Source organism: Myotis davidii, unplaced genomic scaffold (assembly GCF_000327345.1).
Source record: "Myotis davidii unplaced genomic scaffold, ASM32734v1 scaffold408, whole genome shotgun sequence".
Taxonomy (NCBI): domain Eukaryota; kingdom Metazoa; phylum Chordata; class Mammalia; order Chiroptera; family Vespertilionidae; genus Myotis; species Myotis davidii.
In genome coordinates this window covers 746671-756710 of record NW_006299389.1, presented here as the reverse complement: position 1 = coordinate 756710, position 10040 = coordinate 746671, and the positions used below count along the sequence as shown (strand labels likewise).

At 43.8% G+C, this 10040-nt stretch overlaps 1 protein-coding gene across 3 annotated transcripts in view; it reads right to left on the bottom strand.

The window, feature by feature from the left end:
- The window catches only part of KDM4C (lysine (K)-specific demethylase 4C), a 354050-nt gene that overhangs the window by 40497 nt on the left and 303513 nt on the right, over window positions 1–10040 (bottom strand). For all 3 annotated transcript variants that reach the window (XM_006774842.2, XM_006774843.2, XM_015571206.1), the window contains one exon: window positions 8556–8741. In XM_006774842.2, coding sequence (XP_006774905.1) covers window positions 8556–8741 — 186 coding nt within the window. The remainder of the gene's footprint in view (window positions 1–8555; window positions 8742–10040) is intronic.

Below are 10040 nucleotides of genomic sequence, written 5' to 3'. Positions count from 1 at the left end.
AAGGCACTATACACGTTATTACTTGCATTTACTTTATCAACATTGATACAATGCTACCAACAAAGGAAATGGTCACCTTGAAAAGGAAAGAAAAATAGGGTGGAACAGGTTTTTAGTGGTTCTATACAGACACACTACTTATATAGGTGAGAGAGAGAGAGAGAGAGAGAGAGATTGATCAAGCATAAGCTTCCTGGTTTCTTTCAAAATTTTAGGAGAAATAACCAAAGGAATAGTGGAAGAAAAGTCAGCCAAAAGCTTTCTCCTGACCATCGCAATAGCAGCAGCAGGAGGTCAGATTCTGCCCAGCTAGCTCATCGTGCTAACCCAAGGAGAAAAAAAACACAGTCTTTACAGTTCATTACTGACCAAGAAGGTAATGGCCATCTTTCAGTCTATCTAGTGTTAATTAAATGCATGTATGGGCCTAGATCTGTGATGGAGAGAAGTGTGTGGGGTTCCTGTAGAGGCAAGAAAGGAAAGGAAAGAACTGAGACTCTTTAGTTGTCACCCCTCTTTCCCCGTTTCATGCCTGCAGTCCCCTATTCTCTCATTTCACTAAGGTTCATCTCTGGGTCCCTAAAGCCTCAGCAAAAGCCACTTTCTCAGTCTCTAGTAAGGATGCTGTTTTTTACTCCAAATATGTGATAAAGGAATATGTTAACAAATTTTAAGGTATAACTAAAAGTTACTGCATATAAGAGTTTTCAAATTCTCTGTTTTCTCCTAATTCCTCAGATGAATGGGAAAAGGCAGACAAACTTGACTAGAAGGTCTACCTAGTACTCAAGGAGAGAAACACAAAATGGGGAAAATAACTCAGGAGGATATCTGAGGCCCACAAAGAGCGCTTCACTTCTCCCTGCCTCCTGCTCAAGCAAAAGCTGGATGCTAGGTCAACCCAGAAATGGCTGAAGGAAAAATTAAAAGAATGCTTCATTGAAGAATGTAGAAACAGGAATTTCTTATGTTTCTTTGGATTCCACTCTATAAATTCACTGTCCCGCTACACCTAGTGTGGGATAAGAAGACTAGAGGATGCATAATATCTCAGGATGAAAAGAAGCCAACTGCAGATAAGGAGTGATCAAGAAACTGCCCATTTTACCAGAAAAGAAAAGAAGGATTGATCTGCATGTGAGAAATGTGAGAGGGCAGGACAAAGAAGTTGGGGTATCCCAGGCTGCCTGGCTGCCTGCCAACAGGCCTCTGGAGGCCTTTCTAGTTAATCTAGACTTTTATACATTAGCTTTATAGAGCATGGGCATAAAATGTCGACATAGAGAATGGTCTTTGAGATAGAACAGTTGGAACTTTCTTAATTGCCTTGTCTATTGCTTGCAGTTAACAATCTTAAAAAGTTATACTTTCATTACATTTTGTCAGTATCTATGGATTTCACTATGACTATAGCGCCTAATTACTGTTTTCTACCTGAAGGAATTGAAAATCCTGTTTCTTATGCTTTACAAGATGTTGGGATGTCAAATAGCCTTTGCTGTCGTATGTCTGTTGACACATTCCATTTATATTTCTCCCTGTATTGATGGTGTTTGACTCTAACACCAATGTTAAAATATGGGATTAGTGTCACCACCTGGTTTTCTTAACAAGCTATCAGACAATAATGCATGCCTTAATTATGTTTTAAAAAAAAGAAGTATAATTTGCTGAAAATCTTAAAATGTCCTGGGAACTGAGAAATAGTAATGGTATGAAAAAGTGAAACACACATTCCCTACAAAAGAAAAAGGGAGGGGAGGGGAGGGGAGAGATGGAAGGGGAGGGAAGGGAAGGGGAGCGGAGGGGAGGAGAGGAGAGGAGAGGAGAGGAGAGGGGAGGAGAGGAGAGGGAAGGAAGAAGCAACCAAGTAAGTTGTGCTTGGAATGGAAGACTAGATTTCCCTCCGTATGTGTGGTCCTTGAACTTGCTGAGTATCAAGTGTGCCTTGTAAATATTCCTCAGGCAGGTGGCCCTCACAGTGGAGCCCCAGGTCTGCTGGCTCCACATGCCCTTTGTACCGGAATAACGGAGCCCAGTGGGAAGTACAGCACTGCCGAGGCTCCTGATTCGGATGAGGGTCTCTTGTGATAACGCCAAATACCTGCCTCAAGTCATAGATTTTTCTTGAAATGTTTGTTTAAAAATCAGAATTTGTAGTTTTACAAGGCCAGAATAAAAAGTTAAAGTAAGACAGTCTACATTTTGTACAATATATTAAACATTTATATTATATGATTATATCTATATAATAACAGCCTAATAGGCTAAGTATCCGGTCATCCATTCAACCAATCAAAGTATAATGTGATAATGATAGGCTAAGGCCGCTCAACTACTCGGTATGATGTGCACTGCCCACCAGGAAGCAGACAATCAACTAGTCGACCAGTTCCTATGACATGCACTGACCACCAGGGGGCAGACACTCTGACCAGTAGGTCAGCTTGCTGCTGGGGTCCGGCCAATGGGGACTGAGACAGGCCAGGAACGCCCTGGAGCCCTCCCTCGACCCCTCCCCAGTTGTCCAACCTCCCACGTCCCTCCCCAGCCCTGATTGTGCACCGGTGGGGTCTCTTGGCCTGGCCTGCTCCCTCTCATAATTTGGGACCCCTCAGGGGATGTCAGGGAGCCAGTTTCGGCCCAATCCCCCAGGCCAGGTGGAGGGACCCCACTGGTGCACAAATTCGTGCACTGGGCCTCTAGTCTATTATATTTATATCTATATATATAAAAGTCTAAGTGATCAAACAACCGATCAACTGGTCATTATGAAGCGCACTGACCATCAGGGGGTAGACACTCAATGCAGGAGCTGCCCCCAGTGATCAGTGCGCTCCCATGGTGGGAGTGCTGCTCGGCTGAACGACCCATCCAGGTGGCCCACCATCCTGGCAGCAGCCACTCCCTCCCTCGGTAGTCCTGCAGGTCTAATCTCCGGAGAACGGGTCAGGCACTGACGAACTGGTGCCACCAGCATGATCCTGACAGCGCCCCTGGCCTCCTGGAAGCTGGCCTTGGGCACTGCAACCACTTCCCCTCCCTAGACGCTCTGCAAGGAAGAAACGATATAAAAGCAGCTGCCAGATGGCTCCCATCAACCAGTGTAATGTCAGCAGGATGGATCCGGATCCGGATCCCAGGTGGGCAAGGGCGTTCTACCACCAGCCCGGAAGGCTGATTGCATCCCAGTTCCCCCCACCCCAACCCACCTCGGGTCAGGCACCAGATGCAGGGCTCATAGCTGGCGAGCACCGCTGTGACGGTGTGAGCCTCTCCTGATCAGGACTGACTGGTTGGGAGCCCGCAGCAAGTGCAGCGGGGCTGGGATAGGCAGGAGTGGCAGGAAGCATTGGACTGCCAGTTTCGGCCCAATCCCCGCAGGCCACACGGGAGGGGGGGGGCACCCCACCCATGCACAAATTCATGCACCAGGCCTCTAGTTACACTGTAATACAGTACACACTTGAAATACATTATTTTTTCTCCAAACAGATTAAATAAGAAATCAAAGTCTGGTGAAAGGCTGTATTTAAAGGCAAAGATAATATTCTGAGTCACCTGGGAACTGACTGCTTTCTGCTCCCAAATAGGTATGTGGCCTTGGCCTGTGTCTGATGCAAGAGCCAACTACTTGCAAAACTTTCCTTAAATGGTAAGGCCTAGATGGTTAAGAGTAAATTTTTCCAGAATGAAGGTGTAAACCCCTAATATAGAGCAAGAGTATGGTAGCAAAGCACAGATTCCACTCAGGTCCCGTAGCAGCCAACCCTGGGCCACCCAGGGCACTCCGCCTCTGCTCTGCCTGCGGGGTCTCCACGTTCTGATCAGTTTCTGTATCCTTGGCTGATTAACATTGGAATCTGCAATGGAGGCATCTGTTTTCTCTTGCCACAAATTCAAGACCCCTTGAAACACTGTAGCATCAGAAATGGGCCTGGACCGCTGCAGCTGGTGCCCAGATGGGGACTGGCACAAAAACCCATACCAAGACACCAGGCTTTGAAAGGAATCGGGAAAAGGGGGAAGGATGGAAGGCGTGGCAGAAGATGGCTCAAAGGAGGTCGAAGAGCCTCTGGCCCGGGCTGTGAGGTTACTGTGAGGACCTTCTGGGGACAGTGTCCTGGACCTTCTCCTGCGTCCCCCACAGCCAGGCCTGTGACTGAACAGCCAAGGCCCCACAGAAGGCAGGATGGCCCACAGTGAGACTCCCTGGCTCTCTCTAACTACACTGACTAAAAGGGCAAGAACAATGGGCCCCAACGGGAACTGAGCCCAGTGCACGGGGATGTGCTGCGGATCCACTCAAGCCTGTTCTGCTGACAGGAAGCATGGGGAGAAAGGCTCTAGGCTCCCTGACCCAGCCCGCCTGTGGAAAACACTACAGGAGAAGTAAAAAAGGAAAACAAGGCATATTAAATAGAGTGCAGAAGTTTAAAATGGGATGCACTTAATTACCTCAATAAAATTTAGAAAAACACTATCTTCACTAATTTTACCTGATTCTTTACCTGATAAAGTAAGCAAGGAAAAGACTGGTTCCAGATGTAAATATTCAAAAATTCCTGTGCTAAAAATTTTCCTCCCAGGCAAGCCAGGCCTTAACTTTCATCATCTGGCACAAATGGATTGAGATCTCAACAAACCACTTCTATTGATAACAAGGTGAAGGATTTCTTCTCTTTTTAAAATGTATGTTTAACTTAAGAAGATTGATCAGATTCAGGCCTGAGTCACTATAATATTTTTTTCTTAATCCTTGCTAAGAATTTTTTACCCCAGACTTTGCTTTGATCAGAATTCTCTCTGTTTTTCACTATCAGTACAAATTCAGCAGGGTATCTGGAAAATAACTTATGTAGAAGAAACAACCCATTTACAAATAGCAGATCAATATACACAAGTCTGATCAGAGAATAGCTGGTCATATCAGTTTTACTAAACAGAATGGAAGTTAGCAAAATCTAAATCATTATAGGAAAAGTAACAACCACCAAAACAATCCCACTGCCGGCTAAACAAAAAGAAGCCGAGATCTGGAGACGGGAAGAGAGTTTGTGGAAATGGCACCATTCTTATCATTGTTAGATGAGTGCGAGCTAAATTCTGGTTCTCTTTCTAAAAAGTATGGAAGAGAAACTAAAAGGGGACATATTCAAGCCATGGGATTGAGCTCCAAACTAAAGGAGGTAAAATAAAAAGGGAAAGAAAGGATGGAATCATCGCTTAGCTGCACTGTAAGGGTCAACCCTCTGAAGCCACAGCAAGCTCACTGGCATTAGAAGGCCACACTGAAAGCAGATAAAACTCTCACATGTGATTAGTTCTCATTATCTGGTTGTCTCTTGGAGACTTCCCTTCCCCCTCCCACACCTCATTAGTTACTACGGCCTGTGAGGCTACCTCCAACATGTCTCTAGAACCAAGGTGCTTCTCCTCACCGCTGACATGGCCACTTGGAAATCCAGTTCCCCTTCTCCTATCACCTGCAACAGGACATCACCTCCCCAGTAGCTCTCCTGCTTCTTCTCATCTCTTCTGCTCTGTGTCAAGAGAGACCTACCACTCTCCTGCACATGTGCACCCCTGTGGTGGACCTGTGATGATTAAAATGAAAATGATTATCTGTGAACTTTCGTTACATACTTCTTTCTACCTTTAAGAATATGAAAGCTACCTATTTTTTCAAAGAGTATTTTTTTTTAAATTACAGAATGTGCTTACTGTTTAATGAAAAAGTACATGAATTTTTTATAACATTATGCACCATTATATTTTACACCCAAAGCTCAATAACATTGAATAAGCCAGTATATTTAAAATAATTTATGCCCTAGCTGGATTTGCTCAGTGGATAGAGCGTCGGCCTGCAGACTGAAGGGTCCCAGGTTCGATTCCTGTCAAGGGCACATGCCTAGGTTGTGGGCTCGATCCCCAGTAGGGGGCGTGCAGGAGGCAGCCAATCAATGATTTTCTCTTATCATTGATGTTTTTATCTCTCTCTCCCTCTCCCTTCTTCTCTGAAGTCCATTAAAAATACATTAAAAAATAAAATAATTTATGGTATTAAAGGAAAACTAGAATTTGCCTTAAGATGGTCTTTTTGATGCAAAATGCAAATAACTGGAAGAAACAAAAAAAAGGGGGGTGGGGTAAAAACCCGAAAATGAGTAAAAATGGAGGTCCTATTGAAGTAACTATAGCTTTATACTTCATTTCACCCAAATTGTACAAGCATCATCTATTCTGGAAAAAGACAGGGTTAGGGTGCCAAGTCAGCTTGATGTTAATAGTACTTACTGCTATGATTCAGCAATTGCTCATTACTCCCAAAGAGCAATGGCTGAGGACGTAGACAAACCATAGTTCTGACTCTCGGGAGCATATGCCTTAGCATTCACAGTTTACACAAGGAGAAATACGTGAGTAAATTTGGACTTCTTTATGCTTGAAAAGGAAAGAACGTTGAATGCAACAGGGGCAATCACAATGCTCCTCCCTGGAGTTGCTGTCACACATTTAGGGGAGGACTCCATGCTTGGAGTCTAACTGAAGAATACTGAGTAAATAAGAGCTAGCGGGAATATATTTTCAGAAATCCTGTGCTCATCATGCTTCCCACTAGAGAACTTTGCAAAGGCAATTTACAAACATTAAAATTCTTCCCTCATAAGAAAAAATTGCCACATGTGATGTTACAAATTATGTGATGTTTTCCCTGCCCTTACAAAGCACACCATGCTCAAAGGGAAGAATAGAGAGTAGTTTCTAAATCAACTCAAAATTAAATATTTTCTTTTTCATCATCATTTATGGAACATTAGTAACATAAACTGACTGAACCACACACATCACGCTTCAGAGGAACAAGGTCCTGATTAAACACCTGGATCTCTTTAATAGCAATGGCAATATAATCATCAGTAACCACAGAACTTTGGAATATTAAAATGGCAATGTATGATCCCACCATTCGAGGTTTGAGGTTTGGAATGCATTCACATACCAGCACCTGCCGCTCATTAACTGAATATATTTGGGCAAGGAACCGAGCTTCTCTGACTTTAGGTTTCTTATCCCAGTTCCCACAGGATTATAGCACCGAAACCAGCAGTAGTAGTGGTCGTCATAAAAAGAGAAAGCAGTGATACCACTTCCATTGTCTGAGAGCTTACTCTGTGCTGTGGTCTAAAAGCACATGGGGAGGTACGCAGCCATTGTTTGTATGGGAGGAAGCTGAGGCACAGACAGAAACCTGCATAAGGTGCACGTGTGTTCCCACTGGCAGAATCGAGGTGTGAACATCAACTGCTCTGACTCCAGAGGTCATGACCTCATTTACATCTCAAGATGCATCCCCCCATGACATCTAATGAGGTAATGCTACTAACTGGACATTGGAAATAGCAAAGCACCAGAGTGATGCAATATGGTAACACTGGAACAACCCCATAGAGTAAGTCCCAACCCACAGACATTAAGAATCTCTCAAGACACCCATGGAAGTTGCTGGAATTGTTAAAAAAAAAAATTGGGAGACTTTTGTGGGTCATGGATCCCCAAGCCCATGCTGATGACTTGGCAGGCTGCTCACAGGAGGTTACCAGAGACATAGGACAAGCACGTTAGGCTGCAACTAGTCTGTGGCCAAGCCTCCCAGGAATAACAACGGGCAGCAAGTTAGTGAAGCTGAGCTTTGATACAATGATTTAGCCTCCTCACTGGCAACAGAAAACAATTACGGTGAACTGGAAAGATAACAGGAACACAGCAACTCTCTCTACATTGTCGTAACATTTCTAAGCATTTAAAACAGAGGAAAGACTCCACTCACTCAGGACAGGTAAACTGAACTATAGTTAAATTCACACACTATTGTTTGTAAACACTATTTCCCCAGAAATAGGTACTGTCCTGAGTGAGATGGTCAAGGCAGAAGAAACTGATCTTTAAACTTCTCTTCAACATTTCCGCTTTACTGAGACTGCCATTACCCCTCCCAGAGCCTCATGCTTCGCTTAGTTTATCCCATCTCAGGCAGCGAGGCCTCCAATGTGCATGACCCACCCCTCTCGCTGTACTGTGTTGCTCTCTTTGTTTCTTCTAGAAGAGATGAAATAAACCCCGAAGGCCAGAGTGTACAGTTGTGTAGATTAAGCACTACATAATCTAAGGTGGAGTAAGGGCTCTCACATCACTCCGTCCCAGAAATGGTCTCACCCTCACCCTGAATACTGCAGTGCACAACCTGCATAACATTCAGCAGCCCTGAACACAAATCCAAAACCAGAACAGGCATAGTGAGTTTCACCTGTTCATTCATTCGTTCATTCACTCATTCAACTCAATAAACATGTACGTGTGTAACATGCACCAGACACTGACTGGTCCTGGGCAAATACGAGTAAATAATATTGTACAATCCCTGCCCTCCAGAAACCCACACCTCAAGTCTAGACGTGTCAACAATGAATAACATGACAAGGTAGAACGTGCTGGCCTAGGAGGGAATTCATACACAGTCTTGGCACCTGGGAAGGGAGAGCAGGCCTTACCATGTTTGGGTTGGCCTTATGTCGAAAGCACGTGATGTTCACCACATATGGCCAGTCATCAGGCTCCATCAGCACCCCTGCGGCATGAGCACATGTGACATGGAAGGAGGCCGGGCAGCGGCCGTAGGAACACTGGATGCAGGCTCCGGAGACCTTCTTAACCCGGGATCTGCAGAAGATGCATTTCTGGAGAGTTAAAACAAAGAAGAGCATCACTTCACTCTGTTAACAGCCAATTTCTACACTTCACAGAATAATAGCTATTAGAGATGAAGAAAACTCATTACATCAACAAGCCCTGACCCTCCAGGGGCCCAAGTAGTGACAGCAACACTTTCAAGAAAACATACTGCTTTGGTCATATACTCCCAAACATGTTGAAATACTTCTTGTGGTTAGGAAAAGCCAAACCCTTCTGTACATGGTTCTCCAGGAGCAGAGCTGAGGCAAGGCCCAAGAGTGCGCCCAAGAAAGCTGAAGCTACTTCTCTTGTATTTCCTGCATGGCAGACCTTTTTGTACATCAAGAGATAGAATGTAGGTTTGGAGGACAGGCACACACTCGCCTGAATTAGATGAGGTCTTCAAAAGTGCCCAAATAGCACACAGATGGACTGTTTTCCATTTGCAAGAAAATGTAAGAGTGTTAAATGGTCCAATGTGGAAACTTTGGGTTCAAGTGTTTAATAATCCAAATTCTAACCCTTCATGACTGACAAAAATATGCCTCCCAAAGTGAGAAAATTGAAAATCATCCCAAAGGGCATAATTTTGTTGAATATCTATAGCTGACTAAGCCTGGGGAAGAATGAAAATAAAAACAGCAATAATGATTACTACAATCTGAAAATTAAATTGCATACAATTAGCACTAAACATCATCAGTACAATTCTTATGAGAGATGGGAAAAATAAAACAGCTTCACTAAATATAAGATCTGTGAACCAATACTTGGGTTAGGAAAAAATATTGATCGTAGAACAACATAGGTTAGGTTCAGAAAAAAGAAACAGAATGATCAAAACGCTCAACTTTTCATTCCTAAGGATAAAAAGGCCTGCAATCTGATCAAATGCTAGAGTAACTGTTCTTCTTTTATAGGTACATTTTCCTTCCTGGGACAAAAAAGAAAAAGGTACTTAAACTCAATGCCTTTTGGGGACTGTAATATTTTATCACAGAGCTGCAAGAATCAATGTGCACTTAACTTCTAACTCTTCTTTGCCTTCACATCTAATCAGCCACTTCAGTCTTATAGATTCTGTACTTTAATCTTGCTTTGATCTCTCTCTGCCCATCTATACCAACTGCCACTGCCTCTGCCCATGGTGTCTTGCCCAGCATAGTAATGGCCTCCTAACTGGTCTCTCCCTCTTCTATTTCATTCCATTTCAATTCATCTTCTCCAGGCCTCTCAGAGTGATGTCTTTACAACATAAATCCTATGTCACCCCCTGTGTAATGTTCTTCAATGGTCTCCTTATC